Source organism: Equus przewalskii, chromosome 29, assembly GCF_037783145.1.
Source record: "Equus przewalskii isolate Varuska chromosome 29, EquPr2, whole genome shotgun sequence".
Taxonomy (NCBI): Eukaryota; Metazoa; Chordata; class Mammalia; order Perissodactyla; family Equidae; genus Equus; species Equus przewalskii.
In genome coordinates, this window is record NC_091859.1 from 41,770,819 (window position 1) to 41,793,206 (window position 22,388).

A 22,388-nucleotide genomic window follows, 5' to 3' on the forward strand; every position below is an offset into this window, starting at 1 on the left:
CCAAATGAGCAAGGACAAGGGACCTCGGTTGTGCACACCCGGGGGACTTACCATAATCTGGCTGGGGCGTCTTGACTTCAAAACAAATGGAGCCCAAAAGGCTGCCAGGTACCCATTATTTCTGGCCGGGCCTGTTGGAAAAAGTTAACACAAAGACAAAAACAAAAACTACCAGCTACTTAGAAGAGACGCCTTCCTAAGCCCTGAGCCTAGTTTCTTCCACCACCAAAGCAAAAGCGCCGTGGGCCAACGGCGGCGTCTGGTCAGCAGCCAGTCGCTTGGGGCTTTCCCTGAGACAAAGGGCTCAGGCAGCTGCAAGACAGCTTCCAAGAGAGGCCTTCAGCCAGAGGCCGGTGTGCCACAGGCAAGACATCCACCTGGGACGTTGTCCCATCTGGGTCACCAAACTGATATGGAACCTACAGTTCGCTCACTCAGCAGCAAGCTCATCTCTAACACTTGGTGTAGTGGAAGAAAGTAGGAATTTTATTATTGCACAGCGCTGAGCAAGGAGAGAGGGCAGCCAGCGCTGAAATCCTAAACTCCCAGAAAAGTTAAAAGGGTTTTATTTGGGGTTTTAGGTAGGGGAGGGGGAGCCTATGGCCTTGCTGGTCAGCAGCTTTCCCACCAGCCTGGATCTCCTTGCAGGGAGGAGATAGCGAATCCAGGTGCTTGGCCTTGGCGGTGTCTGTCTCCATGGAGGACAGCGGATTCTGGAGCAAGGAAGCCAGGGAGTAAACAGGGAAGGAGTGTTTTGGTTTTAACCCCATATACGCTGGGTGTAATGTAGGGAAACTGATATCACGATCAGCATCACAGCGGCATTTACTGTCGGAACTCCCTGCACGCGTGAGGCCAGTTACTCCGCTCTAGGGCACCCACCGCGGAAAACAAACACAAGCCGGGGTGAAAGGCGAACACGTCCGTCATCCTCGACCGAGGCCGCCCTCCCTGCTCCGCACCAGGCTCCCGGCGGACCACCGGGCAGGGCACTGGCCCCACGGGGTGTGGGGGTCGGCGGCACCCTATCCCAGCGTCACCCACGCTCCCCGATCACAACCGTCTCCTCGCAGCCCTCCAGCACCCACACGGACACCCCGAGCCTGAGCAGCGCTCACAAACAACGCGCCTCCTGCCAGCGCCTCTCAAACTGTAGTCGCGCCGACCTGGGCGCAAACGCCTCAAACGTGGACGGCGACCGACACGTGACCAACGCGCGTAAACTCGAGCCGCAGGCGCCGGCTCTCTGGCTGAAGCCGGCGCGTGCGTGAGTGTGCGCATGCGCTCGCGCAGGCGTAGCCCAGGCGCGCTCCTCCCGGCGACAGTTGCCAAGCAGCTGGGCGCATGCGCCACGTGACGTCCCACAGCCCGCAGAAGGAGGAGCTGCGGCCCGAGGCCTGGGCGCGCTTGCGCAGTAGTTGGACGCGGGCGTTTCTTTCCTCCCTTTTTTTTCGAATCGGTTTTGAGGGGTAGAATCGAGTTACAAAATGGCGGCCTGGAGCGCTTTGGGCGCTGTTCCCCTGGCGGTCTCTGGCTGAGCGGACGGCTCCCTCCGTCGCTGCCGAGCACAGAGAGCCGAGGCGCCCGGGGGACATGCTGTTGGAGACTCTGGGCCTGCTGACCGCCGAGTCCTCGGAGAATCTCGGCGCACCGGAAGCCACCAGGCGGGCCACCCGCCGCCGCTTCGGACCCGAGCGCCGCGGCCGCGACCTCGCACCTGCTCGCTGCGGCGCACCCGGGCTTCGCCGCGCCCACGACCCCGCGGGGGCCGCCCGGGAGGTGAGAGGCCGGCGGGCAGCGGGGAAGGGGCCCGGGCCTCGGGAGGGGACCCCGGGAGACAGCGTGGGTGTGGGGCCCGGCCTGGGTGTGGGGACCCTGGGTGTGAGGGCCCGGCCTGGGGTGGGAACCCTGGGAGGGAGCCGCGGTGTGGGGCCCCGGCCTGGGAACGAGGTGCCCGGTTATGGGTACGGCACCTGGGCCTGGAGGGATATCGTGGGAGGGAGCCTGGTTGTGGGGCCGGGAAAAGGGACCCTGGGAGGGAGCCTGTGTGTGGGGTCCTGGCCCAGGGAGGGGATCCTGGGAGGGAGCCGGGATGTGGGGTCCCGGCCGGGGGAAGGGACCCTGGGAGGGAGCCGCGATGTGGGGCCCCGGCCTGGGAAGGAGGTGCCCGGTTCTGGGTAGGGCACCCGGGCCTGGAGAGAGAGCGTGGGAGGGAGCCTGGTTGTGGGGCCGGGAAAAGGGACCCTGGGAGGGAGCCTGTGTGTGGGGTCCTGGCCCAGGGAGGGGACCCCGGGAGGGAGCCGGGGTGTGGGGCCCCGGCCCGGGCAGGGGACCCCGGGAGGGAGCCGGGGTGTGGGGCCCCGGCCCGGGGAGGAGGCGCCGGGCGGGGTGCTGGGGGAAGCCGGGAGGGTGGGGCCGAATGACAGCAGCGACGCAGTCGGGGGCTGTTTGTGAAGCGGAGCTCGGGGCCGACCTGTGGGGCTGCGGTGTCCGACTTGGGTAGGGCTCGCCCGGCTGCGGGGCCCCTGCGGCCCCGAGGAGGCGGGAGGCCGGAGCGCGCAAGGGCCGGCCCGGCGTGGCCGCCTCGGCTTCCTTCCTAGCGGTGCCTCTCGGTACTCCCCTCCCTTCTCCCCTCTCTTCTCGCCCCTCTCTGCCCCTCTCTGCCCCTCTCTTCGCGCCCCTTCCCCGCTCTCTCGGGCCTGGCTTCGCTTTGCGGTTGCAGCCCCGGGCTGTCGGTCACGCCTCTGCTCTGTTCTGTAAGAAGCGGTTCAGAGATTCCGTTTCTGCCGGTCTCAGTCTCCGGGGTCCGCCCCCTCGTTTTCTGTTTCCTCCGGGCACCGCACCGTCGAGTGCGGTCAAATCTGTTTTCATCTTAGGGTGAGCTGTTGTCTACTGAAGTTCAAAGCCAGGGGCGTGGCAGCACCAGGGGGCAGCGACCACGTTGCTATATCGGGCACAAATAATAAAGTTTTCTCCAGTTACCATAAGTTTTAATTTCCTATCGCAATGCCTCATACCTAGAAATCGTTTCATGTTTTGGTGTGTTTTTAACGACAAGCTCAAAATTTTTTTAAGTTCTCAATTATGATAGCTAGCACATAAGACTAAATACAGGGATTTTTTGTTTCTCGAGTAATAAGAAAATTTATTGACGGAAGTGTCATGCTTTGAAATAAAATTTGGATTTGGCAATATATATTTTAAAGCCTGGCTCATAATTCAAAAATTTTTTTCCACACTACAACTTTTAAGTTTTGGAGGAAGAGTAATATTTTATAGCCTTTGCTTCTAACAAAACTTGTTTGTTAGTAATGTTTATTAACCATGTCCTCTGTTCCAGGCACTGTTCTAAGTCTTTTGTTTATCTCATTTAATTTTCACAATGCCTGCCTGTTCCACGGATGAAGAAACTGCGTCACAAAAATTAAATAACTTGCCCAAGGTCTCTAGCAGGAAAATGGCAAAACTGGGACGCCAGCGTCTTGTAGTACTTCCTCAAATATGTGGTGCCCAGATCGCTGATTCAGCATCTGCCAGAACACCTCCCAGGAGATGGGCAGGTTTGGGGCGCTTGGGGTGGGTCAGTGAACAAAGATCCCTGCCCTCTGTCAGGTCGCTGGTTCAGAAATCCTGTGGGATATGGCATCAGCACCGTTAATTTGGGTCATTTTACTATGCCAGTTATCTCTTCAGTTGTGGGTATGAGTTAGATGTTAAAATTTTACTCTTTTTACTGTTTTGCACTTTCAGTTCCACCCCTTTTTGCCAGTTAATCCTAATAACTGTTAAGTTGTTAAGTTAATAGTTAATAACAAAAATGACTATTTAAATTTCTCACCTCTTCTGCCCTCTGGTGGAGGTGTTAGCTACTGAATAGGAAGGAAGTCCAAGCCAGCACCTGGCCTGTGAAGGGTTCAGATTCAGTAAGGAACCACGTGTCTTAACAGTCCCTTGTTTGTGTGACAAAGAGTAATAGCAAAACTTGACCAGGTGTTTGGAGGGGAGACAGTAAAAGAGGGGATTCACAGGTAATGGCTGAAAAGCATATTTGTTAATTCTCATACTTTATGTTTTAGAATCTTAGACTTTGAAACCATTTATTCTATAATTAGGAAAAAAAAGCACATACTTGAAAAATAAGGAAAAGTCAGACATTATTAAAAGCTGAAAAGCCCCTATGTAATTAGCTCTAGAGGGGTCACATTTTGGAGGACTTTGGAATGTCAGCGTTTGAATTTTATTTGTAGATACTGAAGAGCAGTAGGTGATGTCTAAGTTTGTATCTTGTGACCGTGAAGTTCTAGGAACTTAGTGTGGTGGGCTGTGCTGTTGAGGGCAAACAAGAGGGGAAAGGCAATCAAAAGGAGTCTAGGTGAGGTTCCCTAGCCTTGGCTAGTGCCCCAAACGGATCGATAACTTCCTGGGCAAGATGAGCCACGGAGGAGAGGGAGCTTTTTTGGTCCATTTACCTGGTGAGTTAGGGAGGAAGCAGCATGACGCTCACAGGGGAGCTCTTCCTTCATTGTTTTTGGGTTTTGTTTTTTATAGCAAAGGATATGTTAAGATCAGAAAACAAAGTGCAAATTTTCGGGGACAAGTACAAGCGCACTCTTTGGGTAGATCCTCGTATGCGCACTGCAGAGATGGTACTCTTGGTGCCCCAGCTGCTATTCTTCCCCGTAGTACCATGGTTTTTGAGGAGTTGAGCCGCTGGCTTATTTTTCAAGGGTTATAAATTCTCAGAATGTTAACATATTACATAGTAATCACATATTGAATTTTTAACTGATGTCCAAGTTTAGTAAACAATTTAAGGTAATTAAATGTTCAATTTTGGGAAATGTATTTCTGTCACCTGTCTGTAGCCTACAGAGGAGTACTGTTGTGAAGGTGTTTCTCTGCATATTAAGATTCTTACCTGAGGATGAACTTGTTACCTGGATCATCTTAAAGAGAATTTTAAGTATGAAAAATGTGTAGCAAGACTGTAAGTGTAATTTGCATAGAATAAGTTAGTTAAGCACTTGTTGATTATATATACAGTACCAAAGAGTTCAGATTTAAAAATAAGGTTTCCTTTTAATTTTTTTCAAATGAAGTTGGTTTAGTGTTGTTCGGAAAGACTGCCAGCGTTCCTTAGGAGACCTCTGCTGCCGCCTCACTTAATTCTTCAGTGGACGTGTAAGACTGGGAGCCTAACAACATCATTGTAAAGTTCTGTTTAAAGCAGTTCCCACTGGTGTCAGGAATGTTTTTGTCTCATTTCATGCTACAGTGAATTGTAAGAGTTCTTTGTAAAAGTTATATCTTTGTCTAGAAAAGTACGCTTTTTGCTTATGACCTGTTTACTTTTAACTTAGGTTCAAAAACATGGCCAAAAGAATTGCCGAGAAGGAATTGACAGATAGGAATTGGGATCAAGAAGATGAAGCAGAAGAGGTAAAAAGCAGTTCCTTAAGAATGATTTCCTGCTGCTTCTAAATTTTAAATTCATTTTGGGGCTCCTCATGAAGACTTTGTGGTAAAAATAAAAGGCCTTTTTAAAGAACATCCTGAACAGGAAATAGCATGTTTTTCTGTGACGCACTTAGTATAGAAATTTATTAATTGCGTTTGGGTGTGCTTTTGCACTAGCATCTGTTCTCTAAATAGCCTCCTTTGTGGAAGCACCTTCCTCCTGACTTTTATATCTACTTGCAGTCCATTCTCTAACCCATGGTTCTAGTCATGAATGAGGGTGAGTTGAATGCTCTAGTCGTGAACTTAACACAGTGCCAGTGATCAGACTTGAAACTGGCACACCACCATCTCCATCTGCCATACCCACAATTTTAGATTTCACAGGATCGAGGTCACTTCTGTACTCTGATGCTTCTTGGAGGCCTGCTTTATTTCATGTGCTTATAGATCTGAGACCCCCCCCCCCCCAACAATTGCATTAATAGGAATAGAATTGAGATTGGCCTAGTTTCTTTTCTAACAAAGTAAAAATGGTATTCCCTGAGGAAATGTTTTAGATCTTCTCTCGCAGAGTAAAGCACAGCTGCGTTTCCAGTGCCTCGTCAGCAGGTAACTAAGGGAGTCTGTAGCCAAGTCAGCTTTCAAGTTAATAGAATAGTGCTATGTACAAACAAAATTAAAGAATATGCCACAGTGTTTGCAAGCTTATTCCTATGCTGCTGTCTTCCTTCTTTCTGAATCTATTTTCCTTTAAAAATATTTCTGTACTAATATGTTTAGGGAAACCAACATCACAAGTATGTTAATATTTTGACAGGGCTTTTAACATTGCTAACTGACGTGGTGCTTTGGTAGTTGAAAAGCTAAGTTTTTACCAGGTCTTACACACAGTTACGTTCTGGGCCTAGTAAGATTTAGACTACCATGTAATGATTGACATTAAAATATTCTAGGAGTGAAGGAACTTCCATTTGGATAGATTCTAACAAAATGAGTGTGGAAGGATATTACATTTAACTTAGGGCAAGGGTAGCCAAATGGTCCTTTCTGTGGGTATAGAGCTCTCTCTAAGTTTAACATTATTTGAAATAACGATGGATGAGAGCTTTTTACAGAAAATATTTTATACCAGCCCTGGAGGGTAAAAGAAAGGTGGAAATAAAGCCAAAGGTCTCCAGCAGACCCCATTGTGGACGTGGCACTTTCACATCCCGTGGAGGCTGTAGCATCCATCAAGGCCACCTGAGAGTCCCAGGTGCCTCAGGGGGCTTTTGCGTGATGGGCAAATGGTCAGGGCTCTTCTTAAAAATAATGTATGTGTTACAAATATAAAATTTGTTTTTTTAAAACTGTAGTGGTAAGATATTAGATTTGGACGTCGGTTTCAGAGCTGGCTCCACTACCAACTATTCATGACCTTTAAAGCACCTTCCAACTTTTGGAGAATAGGTTTTGCTTCTTAAAGGAAACTGAAGTTTTATTCTATGTTTTGTTAATATCATTGAATATTTCAAAGGTTTGAAGAATTGGTCCTGAATAGTCTTGCATCAGTTTTGATGGTCTTAGTCTTGTCAAAACTTGGTGCATGCACTCTTCTCTCAGGATGGTGATTCAAAGCTTAAATTTATAGATTCTGGAACAGTTCTGATTCATCTAACGAGCATTGGAATTCACAAGATAATAAACGTAAACTCCTTTAACAAGCCCTCTCCATAATCTGTGTTACCAGTATTAACAGTACTTTAAAAGCAGCAGATATTAGATAAGTGTCTGGTCTCATCTTTTTGTTCGGCGTTTTCTCTCCTTTTTGGCCTCATCTTACTGCTGTTTAATTTGTACACTTCTGCAGGTGGGAACATTCTCGGTCGCCAGTGAGGAAGTGTTGAAGAATAGAGCTATAAAGAAAGCAAAGCGTAGAAATGTTGGATTTGAAGTGAGTGTTTTCTTACAGCTTTTGATACTAAACACTAATTTGATTTCTAAGTTGCAGAGCATTTTCACCTCTGGGAGCAATCAGATCAATAAATGCTTTTTAAAACACTTGGTCCACTTGTGAAAATCCTTGGTATAGACCATGGGAGATAGAAAAAAATAATAAATATGAGATCTGTACCTTAAAGGGAGCCTATCCAGTTGCAGAAATAGAGACAAATTTGAGTTGAGTGACAGTGTGAAGAGATAAACAGGTAGAGTGATACAAAAGGCGAGAGAAGGGGGTGTCGGGCAGGGCTGCAGAAGGGAAACGTAAGATGCTCTCAGAGTCTACCTACCCCCCGGGATGAGGTGTGGTAGGGGAATCCTTTCAGTGTAAGGAAGCATTTCACAGGTTGGTGTTCTTCCTGGCGTAGTATAGTGAAATGTTTCATTCCTGTGTTCAGAGGGATAAAAGATGAGTTGTAACTCGTGAATTGGAATCATGTGGTCAGCATTCAGCAATCCCTCCACATTAACAACGCGCCACCAGTACAAGCTTCAGTGCTCAAGTACATTCCAGATCCGTGAATGCTGTCTTGGTGGCCTGGACATCTGCTGTCGGGCAGGAGAAGCCTGTTGGAACATCCTGGGTGGCAGCTTTGGAGTAAACCTACACAACTATACCTTCTGCGGTGGCTCTGAGCAGTTTTTTTTATTCCATATTCTTTTCATTCTTAAGACTGGTGACTATTTGGATGTAGGTGTTAAGCCAAGTGATATTTGATGGCTCTTTCATGGGGAAGATAGGGGGAAAGAGACAACTTATTCAGGGAGGAAATGATTGGTTTCGTTTTGGAAATGTATTTTAAGGGCCTGTGGGGTGGAGTTGCCTAGAAGACCACTGGGTATACTGGTTGGCTAGTCAGGACAGGAATTGGAGTGAGAGGTCGGTGTTGCTCTGGGAGCTTTCACGTAAAGGAAGTTGAAGCCATGGGGGCAGAGGAGAAGAGGCATGAGAGTGGGAGCTCGTGATGAAGAAGGAGAAGCCGAAAGCAGACGGTCTCAGGACTGGTCCAGCTGTTGGATGAATGGAGGTGAAGAAGTGGAAACAGTGTGGACAATCCAAACTTAGCCAAAGGGGAGAGAGAGAGGCTGGGAGTCCTCAGGCTGTGAAAGGATATGAGCTATATATGGGTAAGTGAAACCCACATGCAATTTTAGCTGTACCTTTTAGCATCAGGTTTCCATTGGAACCTGTATATTAGAGAAACTAAATGTTGTATCATCCACTTAAATGCTGAAATGTGGCTTTTCCCATGTAGTGGGTTTGTTTGTTCATTTGAGAGATCTGCTAGTCACTGGAGATACGTAGGTGGGTAAAACAGACCAGACTCTCCCTGCTTCAGGGAACTTACATCCTAATGATGGAAGAGACACAGACACGTATTTAATATTTATTTTTCTCCATAAGTGCCGTGAAGAAAAATAAAACAAGTGAGGGAGATTGGAGGACACAGGGATGTTGTCGTTCCCGTGGATCTCAAGTGGATATCTTTTCATTTAATTTTTACTTTCATTTTTCTGAATGTCCCTCATTCCCTTTTTTTTAAACCAGTGATTCTTGATTTTTTGTGATGATTCTAGGGCCAGTTTACTCTCAGCAGTTTCCAAAATAGCTGTAAATACCATGTGGCTTTTTTTTTTTTTTTTTTTTTTAAAGATTTTATTTTTTCCTTTTTCTCCCCAAAGCCCCCCGGTACATAGTTGTGTATTCTTCGTTGTGGGTTCTTCCAGTTGTGGCATGTGGGACACCGCCTCAGCGTGGTCTGATGAGCAGTGCCATGTCCGTGCCCAGGATTCGAACCAACGAAACACTGGGCCGCCTGCAGCGGAGCGCGCAAACTTAACCACTCGGCCACGGGGCCAGCCCCAAATACCATGTGGCTTTTAAATCTAGTGCAAAATAAAAGGCTCTGAAGAGCCACTTGCAGCCTTGTAGTTTGTCCGTGAATCTTGTTATAAAATGATAGCTGTCAGTTTGTTGTATTTTGGATTTTGAATCATCAAAAATCAAATTTGGAGCATCAGAACCTAAGCTATATTTATTATATGCATTAAAATTGATACAAGTTAAGATTTTGCATTCTTTCCCTAATTTTATTACCATAAGCATATCAGTAGTCAGTAACCATCTGAAATTCTGTAGACATGATTGACACTTCCGTGTTTTTTGAAAACTGTAATAGTACTAGGCTAGCTGGCCCATTTAGAAAATGAAGAGTTTCGGTTTGAGTAAGTTTTTTGCGAGACCGTGATTATAACTCCTTTATGGGGGAGCTTAAGGTCATGCGCTCTCTCGGATGTGCTGAAGCGTGTGTCCTGCCGTGATGGATTTTTGGGACTGTTTCCTGGAGCCTCCTTGGGTCTTGGTCTGAGAAGCAGGTCACCTCCCTGTGGTGTAACCATGACTTTGAATGAAAAAAAGACCTTAGAGAAGTTGTAGGGACTCGAGCAAAGCACTGTAAACCAAGGAACCTTTCTCCAAAAGTTCCCAGAGGCGGAGGGCAGCTTTAGAATTTCATGAGGAACGCCAGACGTTTTCAGAGTATCCTGGGTTAGGGATGTGGGAAAGCTAGCAGCAGTGGGCAAGGCCTACTAGAAAGACCTTGCTAGAGAAAGCAGCAAGGAAACCGAGACTAAAGCGTCGCCTCTGGATCTCTCAACTAACAGAAATCTAGATTTGAGACGCATTCAACTTCGGGGGTTTCTGTAGGCTGAAAGCTACAGAAGTTCTTAGGAAGTTATAGTTAAACGGGTAAAATACTTTTAGTTAACCTAACTTGATGTTTCTACAACTTCCTTAGGCAAATGATCTTTAACTGAGTGGTATATGAAAACTCTTTCACTTGGGGTTTAGTTGTGTTGAGAATGTGTTTTTAGTTATTATTCTGAGGCTGGGTAGTGGGTATGTGAATTTCTTGCATTAGTCTTTTTTATCTTTATATGTTAAATATGTTTTTTAAAATCCACTGCACTGTAAATTATGACTGTCCTTCCTGGCTATTTCAGGAAGGCAGCTCTGAATTGCAAAGCCGTCATTAGGAATAAAGTCTATCTCGTTCCTATTTCTGCTTGTGCTGACAGGTTCCATTAATGCTGGTTGCCTAAGGATCCTAGGTGCTATTTAGCCAAGATAATAATTGTCACTCACTCGCTTATTTGGCGATAAAAAGCAGAGTTAGCTAATGTCTGCTCTTTCTTTATATTTCAGTCTGATAGTGGAGGGGCCTTCAAAGGTTTTAAAGGTTTGTTTGTACCTTCTGGAGGAGGCGGGTTTTCTGGATTTGGTAGTGGTGCTGGAGGGAAGCCTTTGGAAGGACTGTCCAATGGAAACAGCGTAACTGGTGCCCCTCCCTTCTCCAGTGCAAGGGCAGCAGCCGAGACCAAGGCAGCCTTTGGTAAGTACGTTCCCTCCCCTAGGCACACCTGTAAGTAAAATCTATGAAAGCTAACTGTCCAGAGATGTTTTTCTTGTGCTTACCCTGGGCCCTGAAACTATGTGAGCAAAACAGGATAATAATGAAAAGGATGGAAATGAGGGAGATGTTGGCTGTTTACAGAGTAAGTGGGCAGAGCAGAGGCTTTTGAGCCAAAATAGACCTAGATTCTCTTCTCAGCTCTGCCAGTTACCAGCTCTATGACTTTGGTAAAGTTCCTTGACCTCTGAACATCCAAATCTTCAGCTATGAAATGTGAGTGACCCTCAGAATTGACTTAAGGGTCAAAGGGGAGGAGGAAGCTCGTAGCCGCCCCTCTGTAAAGGCCTTCCTCCGCATCCCCACATTCAGTGAGCATGTACCAAGGACTTCCTGTGTGCCGCACGGCTGCTGGGAGCTTAGTGGTCCTCCCAGTCTAGCTTTATCTTGCCCAGGATGTGTTGATTACCTGATCCTGTTTTGAGGCAGTTAGTTAAGAACTCTTGGGGGCTTGCCCAGTGGTGTAGTGGTTGAGTTCACGTGCTCTGCTTTGGCAGCCTGGGGTTCGCCGGTTCGGATCCCGGGTGCGGACATGGCACTGCTTGGCAAGCCATGCTGTGGTAGGCATCCCACATATAAAGTAGAGGAAGATGGGCACGCATGCTAGCTCAGGGCCAGTCTTCCTCAGCAAAACGAGGAGGATTGGCAGCAGATGTTAGCTCAGGGCTAATCTTCCTCGGAAAAAAAAGAACTTTGGGGATTAGCAACAGAGAATGGGATCATGGGTTAAAATCTTCAGTTCTTGGAAATAATCCTGACTGGTAGGATTGTATTTAGCTAGTTATTCTAAAGGTATATACTGTTTCATTTTAATTAGACTGGTTAATTAGAATGGTTAGTCTGATTAAGATAAGCACTTCCTGTTAAACTTTTAACTACATTAATATATGTTCATCCTTATATGATAGAATATTTTGACAGTTCTGTGTGAAATGGGCATCCTTTTGAAGAAAAATATTTTAGAATTGTAGAGGTTTAACACAAGCGTATAATAGATGCTGTTCCTATTTAAGGTTTGATTTGATTTTTGTGATAACCAGTTCCTGCATATTAGATGTGCTCATACTTCTTGAACTGTCAAAAAAATGGGATACAATAGAAGCAGAAAATATGAAGACAGAGTGGCATAGAAATCTAGATGATTTAATCCAATCAATTTCTAAATAAATTCTTACAACTGTAATTTCCTATAGGATCTATTGCCGCAAATGGCCCTACCTCCTTGGTTGATAAAAAGATTTCGAATCCCAAAACTAACGGCGACAGCCAGCAGCCTTCCTCCTCTGGCCTTACCTCGAGTGCAGCCCCTGTCGGGAATGCCTATCACAAGCAGCTGGCTGCCTTAAACTGCTCTGTTCGGGATTGGATAGTGAAGCACGTGAACACAAACCCGCTCTGCGATCTGACACCCATCTTTAAAGACTATGAGAAATACTTAGCCAGTATTGAGCAGCAACATGGGAACAGTGGCAGCAGTAATTCTGAAAGTGAAGCTAACAAAATGTCAGTTGAAACACAGTCTCCTTCCCTCTTTGGTTCAACAAAATTACAGCAAGAGTCACCATTTCTGTTTCATGGCAACAAAACAGAGGATACATCTGCAAAGAAGCTGGAGGCTGTGTCTGAAAAGAAAACGGACCCATCACTAGGAGCAACAAGTGCCTCATTTAATTTCGGCAAGAAAGTTGATAGTTCTATTTTGGGCTCATTAAACTCTGGCCCCTTGACTGGATTTTCATTTTCTTCTGGAAACTCCAGTTTATTTGGCAAAGATAGTACCCAGAATAAACCAGTTCCTTCGCCATTTTCCACTAAAACACTGGAGAGCCCGGCAGAAGGTGGTAGTAATGAATGCAAAGGTAAACCACAAAGTTTCTCCTTGTGAGTCTGTTTTAGATTTGTGTAAGTCATGCTTAGTGGGAAAGCCCAGGCTTGTGACTGAGGTGGATTTGGATCACCGTTTCTCCATTTTCTCGATGTGTGATCCTGGACAGAGTTGATTAGCTTCTTGGAGTCTCTGTTTCTTTATTTGTAAAGTGGAGTAAGACCTGTTTTGTAGGCGATTATAAAGATTGAGACTATAAAAACATCTGGCATAGTGACTTTGAGGACTGTCAAACACATGGCTTTGCATGTTAAAAAAAGTGAATTAACATTTTTTGAAAGCTGTGTTTTATTGAAAAAGTTCATGAATATCCACTGAACTGTTTGTATTTAGGAGATTTGATCATAAAGTCGCATGGCAAAACAGTATTCTCCTATAAATAAAAAAGGCAGACTTTTCATAGCCATGGGGACCAAATGGACAGTGCTTTCTCAAGACACGTCTGGATTGCAGCCACCTTTCCTGAAGTCTCTGGTGTGTGTGGGGTCAGTGCCCCGAGCCAGGCCTTAGTCCCAGTCCCTCCAGGCCTTCGGTGGTTCTTAGCTCTCTGAAAAGAAGGGTTCTGTCATAATCCCTGTCCATCACATGGTGGTTGTGAACAAATAATGGCTGTGAAGATGCTTGTGAGCAGTTAAAAGTACATCTCTCAGGGCCGGCCCCATAGGGTAGTGGTTAAGTTCACACTTTCCTCTGGCGGCCTGGGTTCATGGGTTTGGATCCTGGGCATGGACGCACACCACTCGTCAGCCATGCTGTGGCAGAGACCCATTTGCAAAATGGAGGAAGACTGGGGGACTAGCCTCGTGGCCGAGTGGGTAAAGTTCACACGCTCCACTTTGGCAGCCTGGGATTCACAGGTTCGGATCCTGGGTGCAGACCTCCTCCACTCATCAGGCACGCTGTGGAGGCATCCCACATACCAAGTAGAGGAAGATCGGCACAGGTGTTAGCTCAGGGCCACTCTTCCTCAAGTAGAAAAAGAGGAGGATTGGCAATGGCAGATCTTCCTAACACCCAAAAAAAGAGGAAGATTGGCACACATTAGCTCAGGGCGAATCTTCCTTGGGAAAAAAAAATACATCTCTCAGGAGCTATCACATTAATCCTTGAGAATGAAAACTACAGTTCCCAATTTGCCACTGAAGAGTATGTTTCTTACAGGGAGTTAAGCCTCCATTCCTTTTCTGTCCTGCCCTAGCTTCAAGTGTGTCCTCAGGCAGGGGCCCTCCAGGGCAAAGCATAGACTAAAGAGCTCCTCTTTTATTTCTTCTCTGCCCTAAGTAAGACAGATGGAGTGTGGAGTGTGTCCTGGTCTTAGGGCAGTCACAGGGACAGGGAAGCCACAGCTTGTCCCCGGGAAGTTGAACTTGAATTGTCTCCACTCAGCAGGCTGCCCGTCAACATTAAGCGGTTATTCCTTAGCGTAGGATCATCGTGTTTTATACAGCAGAAAGAGCTTGTTCAGGTAGTACCAGCCTCGGGGCTGCCCTGCAGAGGCTGACGGAGGAGTCCCTTCTGGAAATGTAAATCTTGGGTTTTGAATTGCTTGAGCATCAGAATTATTTTTCTTAGAGTTGCTTTTTAATGTCGTCCGAAGTGTCTTAGGTCTCCCTGTGGTTGGAGCTGGCGTAAGTGGCAGCTGTGTCCCACCTGGTCAGGGAGGCACCGTGGGACCAGAGTGTCAAGGGGCCATTCAGACGGAGCTTGAGTTACTTAGACTTGGCTTTGGAGTGATTTCTCTGACAACTTTCCCTGTAAAAAATTTTATTGACTTTCCTCATCTTTGGTCATTGCTCATATTGATTAGTCCTTGGCATGGTGTGGACACGGTCACAGGAACATTTGGGGATGAAGTGAGAAGCCTATCGGAGATGTTGATTTTCCACTGGGTAATCTGAGTATTTATGAGTAGTGACTGATTATTTTTCTCTAAAAGTTGGCTGTACACTGAATCGTAAGCATGGACATTTTTCCATTCCAAAGCTTTCTGCAAATTACCATTTAGTTTAGAAAAGAAGTATGTTCCCATTAAAAATGATTGTTTTTCACAAAAATTAAATTAAATTAAAATTAAATTAATTAAAATCCAGGGAGCACCTCCCCACTCCATAAAGTTTGATGTGTGCTTTCAGTTTCTCTGTCAGCTCACATGGGATTTTTAGGCTGAGGTGGGGTGGAGGGTAGATAACAAACTTCTTTTATCATATTTTCGTGCTCTTGATTTGAATTTTATTGAGTTAGTGTTGTTTTTATAAAAGGTGGTGATGAAGAAGAGAATGATGAGCCGCCCAAAGTAGTAGTTACTGAAGTAAAAGAAGAAGATGCTTTTTACTCCAAAAAGTAAGTAAGAGTCAGGAACCCACTTGGTGACCGTGTTTTCAGAGATGTGGAAAGAGGTCCTGGCTGAGAGTGTGGGGGTGACGTTGTCCCTGCTGAATTTACTGAGCATCCCGCCTGGGCTCAGGCCTTTCCTGCTCTTTGAACTGGAACAAGAATTCTTGGCCTGTTTATTTAAAAACAAATGGATTCTAGAGGTTTCCTACTGGGCATATCCCACTCTATTCTGTTAATATAGCTCTTGTGCTTTTAAAGTGCTTTAGAGTCAGGCTTTTCTCTGATCTTCCCACCCCCATCTCATCTCATACTTCTCTCCCTTTCTTTTTCTCCTTTCTTCTCTTCCCCTCCTTTCCCCACAAAGAAAGCCACCTGGGCACTGACCTCAGGTTTGGTTTTACTTCCGCTCCTAATCAGGAGGCATCTCTGATCCCTTCCTGGAGACCTGGTTGGCCTTCGTGGATTTTCTCACAGCCAGAAAGTTCTGCCTGGTAACCATCCCTTTCCGTTAAGGATGTAGAAACACTTTCTCTTCCCCCCAGTGATGAGAGCTGTTTTGTTTTATTTTTGTTCCTAAGTGAGAGCTGCTGCTTTCAGAAGAAAACTAAAGGGAAAATTTGAATTATCTCCACTCTCTCAGTGAAATGAAATTAGTAGTGTTTAGTACAAAGATATTTACAGAAAAACATTTGTGCCTTAGACGTTTTCCTGGATGTGTTTTTCTAATAGAAAAATTTCAGACTGAGTCAGCAGTTTTCATGACATAAATCACCATGTCCTGTGAGATTCCCAAGTGTCATTTTATTTTTGAGAACTTTTAAAAGAGGCCAACAATTTATTTTGCTTATTTTAAAGTTGAATTATGCACATGACATAAAGGAGTGGCCCTGACCTAAGGTTTTTTCCTAATCAGAATAAATCAAAGGAGTAGGCAGGGGTTTTGATTTGTTTATCAATAACCTGAGGAGATGTGTGACACAGAGGCCGGGAAGACCGCCGATGACGTTGTTAGTTAGGCCTTGCTTAAGAATGTTTTCCAGATTTATCTCAGTGTCGTAGGAGGTCACAAATGGAAGGAGTCCTGAAGAGAATTCAAAAATAAGAAATAGGGGGGAAAGGGCGGGAGGGTTGGGGACAGAGTGCTTGTCCTGTATTTGTTCCTGTCCTTAAAGGACAGGGTCACCTCTGGTGCTCAGGGCCAGAGGAGCACAGCAGAGGGTACGGGGTGCTCGGCTGTGACTCGGACAGGTCTAAGAGACAGTTTCAGAAAGTAGTGTTGGAAAACGTTTATAACGATAGGGAGTTTATAATAAAAACTTGAAACCATAGGGAGGGGTTTTAGAATATCTAACCAGATTATCTTACTCTGGTTGTGGCCAGATCCAATCTGGATCAATAAAAGATTATTGTCCTGAAGCTCCCGCTGCTCTCGTTTAGTTCAGATTTTTCCACACAAGTGTGAACAGTGGTTGTTAGAAAACTGTGTGTGCCCTGATTTGTCCTGGAGTGTCTGATCCTACCTATTGTTTTTTTTTTTCATAGGTGTAAACTATTTTACAAGAAAGACAATGAATTTAAAGAGAAGGGCGTAGGTACTCTGCATTTAAAACCTACAGCGAATCAGAAGACACAGCTTTTAGTGCGGGCAGACACCAATTTAGGTGGGTACCTTTTTTCAGGTGGCACAAAATAACCGTAATCACATAGTATATAAGAGCCTTTCACCTTGCTGATTTTACTCATTGAGATTTTCAAGTATATTGATGTGTTTTTGGAATGGAATAGAGATGGTTCAAGTCAAATTCATCCTATACTGACTGATTATTTATGGATTTAGTTGAGTACCGGGATATAGGGTGTAAGAAAATGTGGGTGTGTTAAAAGCTATAGCCAAGAAGTAACTAACATGGTTTTCATTTCCCTTTGTGTTAGAAATGTGACCGAGAAGCTATAGGTAAATTGGATGGTTTAATAAACACAGAAGGGGAAGTAACCATTTAAGGGAATGCATTTTATGTAGCAAATAATCATTAACACATTGCTGTCCGCCCCTCACCCCACCCGCCAGCTTTACTCTGACGCAGTCCACTGGAGGAGGGCTTAGTGCCTGCCCGACCTGGGGGCCAGGTCTGAGAGGAAGTGGTTGGTAGTGGTAGGCCACACCAGGCCAGGTCACAGAGACACTTCTGTGAGGCTTTTTTCTTTCTTCGGGGCCTAAGTTGTGATGTCTGTCTTACCCAGCGAGCTGTGCTGGCCTCTCCAACAGATGGTTCTTTGCTGACCATTCTTTGTTCAAATGACACAGTGAAGACTCCAGGTCATACGAGCGTGTCCTCCTTTAGCGCAAGAACGTACAGGCTGTTGCCTGTTCTGGATGCTGGTGTGGCTGTAGACTCGGGCAGGCGGGAGGGCACAAGGCAGTCCCTCCGCAGTAAGGCGGAGTGCAGGTCCTGCCGGAGGCCTCACGGCCCTCTCTCGGGAACACCGTGCTGGTGTCTGTGTCAGGGAACCACTGCCCTTTTTTATGACACTCCTGATGGCTCCCAATTTTAGATCTGTTAATTTTAAGTTGCTTCGATCTTTAGTATTTGGCATATTAAAGCTGTAGTTTAATAGAGCTCTAGTTTGCATGACTTTGCTGTATTTTGTCCTTTGTTTAAATGCAGGCAACATATTGCTGAATGTTCTGGTCCCACCCAATATGCCATGTGCCCGAACAGGGAAAAACAACGTACTTATTGTCTGTGTTCCAAATCCTCCCGTCGATGAGAAGAACGCCACCATCCCAGTTACCATGTTAATTCGGGTGAAAACGAGCGAGGATGCAGATGAGTTGCACAACATTTTACTGGAGAAAAAGGACGTCTGAACACACTTCAGCTGAGGAACTGTCGCCAAGTTGCTGCTTCCCCCACTGCCCCTTAAACTTAGTCAGTTTTTCTTCTTTCTTTGACATTCTAAGAACTTATAGATAACTTAAAACTTTTGTGAGGAAGATTAATATGGCCAATAAAACCTTTAATGTTAAGTGTCAAGAAACTGTATTCTCCCTTCTCAAGAACTGTCTAATGTGTAAAATACATTTGAAAGAAATTTTTTGGAAGATTTTTAATGTTCATTTGTTAAACCAACCACAAGTGATTTCTTAATGGACTGCGATCAGGGTATCAATTCGATTTCCCACAGGCTCCTCCAGTCCGTGCATTTGGGGTGTGCCGGGCCGGCTGGCTGCGAGAGCCACGCTCTGCTTCCCTGTGAACCGTGCGGCCGCGCTCTCGCTCTCGCGGGGATGATGTTTCTTTGCTTTATTTTATTAAGTGTTATTTTAAAGCAGAAATGTGAGTACTCCGTGTTTGCCTCCAGCATGGGAGTCGTTAGCTCTTGACTGGTGAGGGTGGCCTCGAACCCTGTGGCTGCTTCACTGGGGTTCAGGAACAGCTTTTTCATTTGAAGAGCAAACAAGGAGCTTATAGCTTGGTTTTGTGGATTTGGTTTGTAGTTTTACTCATGAGGTGCTGTCACTTCTCTGTGCCCCTAGAGACACACGGGGCAGAGGGGGATTGGCAGGAATGAGGTTTAAAAGCACAAATTTGGTAGCTATCGACCATGGACAGTAAACCCTTACAAAAACTAAAGTTAGGTCACCGTGGAGCTGCAGCAGGGAGAGAATGCACTCAGTTCGTTCCCGCGGCGGCCCCCATGGATCTCAGAACTGCCGACGACGAGAGGGCAGGCGGAGGGGCTTTACCGCGCCGAGTGCTGCGAGTCGGCCAGGAGCACGCAAGGAGGGGATGGAAGAGAAAGCGGAATGTTCCCGTGGACTGTGGACGGCAGTGCATTCCACGGTCCAGAGCTGAGATTTCCATTTGCTTTTTTAAGAGTGAGACACTCAGTGTGCCCGTTTGGAAGGGAGCCGTGGTCGTGCACGGAAGTCTCCACGTCACTTCATAGCTGGCAGGCGGCCAGCACCGCATTCTTTGAAGACTCTGGGTACCTGAGTTAGATGCAGATTGTAACGTTTAGACGTCCACTTTCATTCCTCATGACTCTCTCAGTGCTGGTGCCAGGCGCTCTTGTTTGAAGGCTGAGGGGCCGTGCCTGAGGGCTCATACTTGTATATTCTGACCTGCAGTGCATAATGTCTTCTGACTTAGAAAAGAGTGGTCAAAGTCATTGCAGATAGTGCAGTTGCTTTTTTTAAAAAAAACGAAGCTACAACTTTTAGATGTGAAGGGGGCGGGGAAGCTTTTGTGATTAAATATGTTGACTCTGAAATACTTGAGAGAAGGCAGTGGGGCCGGTGTTTGTCCAGAGGTTCTTGTACCACTGATCCCAGTTTTCTGATTCCACTGGGAGAACTGGGCCCAGTGTGTGACTTTGGATAAATGCACGTGGAGAGGAGTGCTTGCGTTCGTACAGAATGTGGGCAGACCCAGCTGCGCTCTGAGACCTGGGGAGGAAGTGGCAATCATTGTTGCATTTACTTTTTAGAATTGAGACTATTGGTGAGTGTCTGACACATGACTTAGAGTGAGCAAGTGGTTGATGGTGTTACAGTAATCCTGGCCCTGCCCTGTTCGCTTTAGGTGTATCCGGCTGGTGCAAGGCTGAGGAAAGGAGGGGAACAGCTTTCACTGTTACGGCTCAGTCACACAGGCTCCCATGGTCCCAGCCAGAACAGGGACCTTCAGTCTTCCTGGCGGCTTACTTTGTCAGCCCCGGCCTGTGTGGTGGGATGTTCGCATTGGCGTGGAGAGGTCAGGATTAGATTACCTTTTACCCACCTGTAAAAACAGTTTCTCTCTCTTTAAGTTAGTGCATATGCCTGGCTTTCTTTTTTCTAACATTCCCAGCAAATTCTTGCTGCTAAGACGGGCGCTGTTGAAGTGAAAATTACGGGGAGACTGATGTGTGTATCCTAACTCAGAATGTGTCATTTCCTCAGAATCATTCTTATGCTTTAGGAACTTGTTGGTCTCTGCTTTAATTGTGTATTAGGATAAAAGAGCCTAAGTATATGTAGATTTTACCGTAAAATCTAGATTCTTGTGTGTGACTTCGGGGAACAGGCCCCCTCGGCCTCGAGGGCTTACCTTTTCTTCCCCACTGTATTAACTGCTAAATTCTGTGCCAAGAGTTTAGTTAGAGTTATTTTTAACGAAGTATTAGAAATTAGGCTTTAAAATGTTTAATGTGACTGAAATTTTCATCTTTAGTTTGAGGATCTATGAGGTGTATCAGATACGTGGCCTAAAGTGAGCTGTGTATATCTCTAATTCTAAATCTGATTGTGTTGCATCTTGACAAATACTGAGTATCCCAGTGGCCTTTTTTTTTTTTAACTCATGTGTGTCCATCTTACTCTTTTGAGCATTCCCAGTAAGCAAAAAATGGAGTGTTATGCTGTCTCCATCATTAGTGCTACAGACTGAAAAATGCGTGCCCAGTTTTTAAAGTTCAGATTGTGTTTTCCATGGAAGGACAAGTCTGACTGTTTGTGGACTGATTTTCTTGAAAAGGATTATTGTTTTATAATTCTAAATCATATTTTTGACATGCTGCATGCCAAAAGTATCTACCTGGTCTGGGGTAGAGGAAGAAACTAATACTTCACCTTACTATTAGAGTTCAAAACAAGTTTTCACGGAGAAAGCCTTTTGGGTTTAGTTTTAAAGGTAAACAAGTTTGTTTTTGAGCATTTGTCAGTTATTCTTACATTTCAGAACAGTCAGAATGCAAGCCCAGTGCACTTGAAGACTTTGCAGACTAAATGGCTCACTCCCAAACCCGAGTATCCGTTCTCATTCTGGAAGTGAGAATTTTAGGTAGAAACTGGTCCCTCCTTGCAGTCCTGTGCTCTGAGCACAAGGCGCTGGGGGCCTCGGCCCGCGCACGCACCGAGGACTAGCTGCACACGCAGCTGTGGCGGAGCCGGAAACTTCTTAGCAATCAAATGGATAGAGTGTTTGCTTTCTATTTTAAATAGGAAATTGTTTTCTAAAACTAAAATACTTGAATTGTCAGACAATGTAATCTCACTTTGTATTGGTTTTTGGATGATCCCATGGAGGAAGTGTAAAAATCCATGAAATGTGAATAAATGGAAAGTAAACAAAATCCCAGTGTTTGACAGCTTTCTGTTCCTGTGACACATCTGGTGGTCATACACCTCAGGCAGCCCGGAGCGGGGGAAGCAGGCAGCAGTGGGGCCCAGAACCCTTCCTGGACGCGGGTGCTGCTTGGAGGTGAGGAGAGACCTGTGTCTCACCAGAGCCCCCGGAAGTTGGATCACGTGACCTCCAGACCATTCAGGAGCTCCTGTTGGGTTCATGTTTTTACAAGTTAGAATGGGAATAATAGGTCCTTCGTTGGCTGCTGTGCGAAGCATTGTGCTCAGTGCTGTATGTGGATTATCTCGTTCAGTCCTCGCAGCAAACCTCCCAGACACAGGCTCCGTGACGGGTTTTCCAAAGAAGGTTCAGTTTGGACTTCATCAGACTAAAGAGCTTCTTCAAGGCAAGGGAAAACAGGATTGAAACAAAGAAGGTTCAGTTTCTTACGGGTAAGTAAATGGAGTTGGGATCTGTGTCCAGGTCTGTTTCAGTCAGAAATCTGAACCCTCTTACGAACATCTTAAAACATAGGGATCAAGAGGGCCGACCCCATGGCCTAGTGGTTAAGTTCGGCATGCTCTGCTTCAGTGGCCCAGGTTCAGTTCCTGGGCAGAGACCTACGCCACCTGTCAGCAGCCACACTGTGGCAGTGACCCACAAACAAAATAGAGGAAGACTGGCACAGATGTTAGCTCAGGACGAATCTTTCTCAGCAAAAAAACCCAAAAAAACAACTAAGGATGAAAATGATAACAAAAAATACATTTTTAGTTTATGTAACTTTAAATGTTTGGTCATTTAAGAAATCACTATTAAGGCATTAACAGATTAAGTTGTGCTATAATTATGATAGTATTTTGGTGCCAGGTTCATATTTTTTAAAGTTTGCTGAGTTGTTCAGCACTTAGCTGGTTTACCAGAGGTGTCTCCTGGTAAAGAAAATACTACCAAGACTAGCATGCATCAAAGTGTTTTTCCTCATCGGGTAACATTAATGGAAACTACTGAAGGGACGCTGAGAGGGCGCTGTGGAGAGGAAGCCTGCCTGAAGGGCACCAGCCCTCTGTCAGGAACTCAGCCAAGTGGCCGCACGGAGCATGCTCCTGGGAGCAGCAGCTGGGAACTTGTTAGAAACGCACACCCGGG

At 45.9% G+C, this 22,388-nt stretch overlaps 1 protein-coding gene across 3 annotated transcripts; it reads left to right on the forward strand.

Moving 5' to 3' along the window:
- Positions 1-1,323: 1,323 nt before the first annotated feature.
- NUP50 (nucleoporin 50) lies at positions 1,324-21,246 on the forward strand. 3 transcript variants are annotated; one of them, XM_008508905.2, is made up of 8 exons: positions 1,324-1,779; positions 5,361-5,439; positions 7,310-7,393; positions 10,646-10,832; positions 12,104-12,769; positions 15,054-15,135; positions 16,672-16,790; positions 17,796-21,246. In XM_008508905.2, the coding sequence occupies exons 2-8, from the start codon at positions 5,371-5,373 to the stop codon at positions 17,996-17,998; spliced, it is 1,410 nt and encodes a 469-aa protein (XP_008507127.1). In that variant the 5' UTR covers positions 1,324-1,779; positions 5,361-5,370; the 3' UTR covers positions 17,999-21,246. The 3 variants fall into 3 exon arrangements, with proteins under 3 accessions (XP_008507127.1, XP_070456113.1, XP_008507128.1); XM_070600012.1 differs by lacking the exon at positions 1,324-1,779 and adding an exon at positions 2,436-2,877; XM_008508906.2 differs by lacking the exon at positions 1,324-1,779 and adding an exon at positions 2,459-2,612.
- The last annotated feature ends 1,142 nt before the right edge of the window (positions 21,247-22,388 follow it).

What these genes read in the sequence shown, in the direction of transcription:
- NUP50 (XM_008508905.2), top strand. Translation starts at nt 5,371, where the DNA reads ATGGCCAAAAGAATTGCCGAGAAGGAATTGACAGATAGGAATTGGGAT. An exon ending in AAGAAGATGAAGCAGAAGAG is followed by an intron (nt 5,440 to 7,309) that starts GTAAAAAGCAGT and finishes ACACTTCTGCAG; the next exon opens with GTGGGAACATTCTCGGTCGC. An exon ending in GCGGGCAGACACCAATTTAG is followed by an intron (nt 16,791 to 17,795) that starts GTGGGTACCTTT and finishes GTTTAAATGCAG; the next exon opens with GCAACATATTGCTGAATGTT.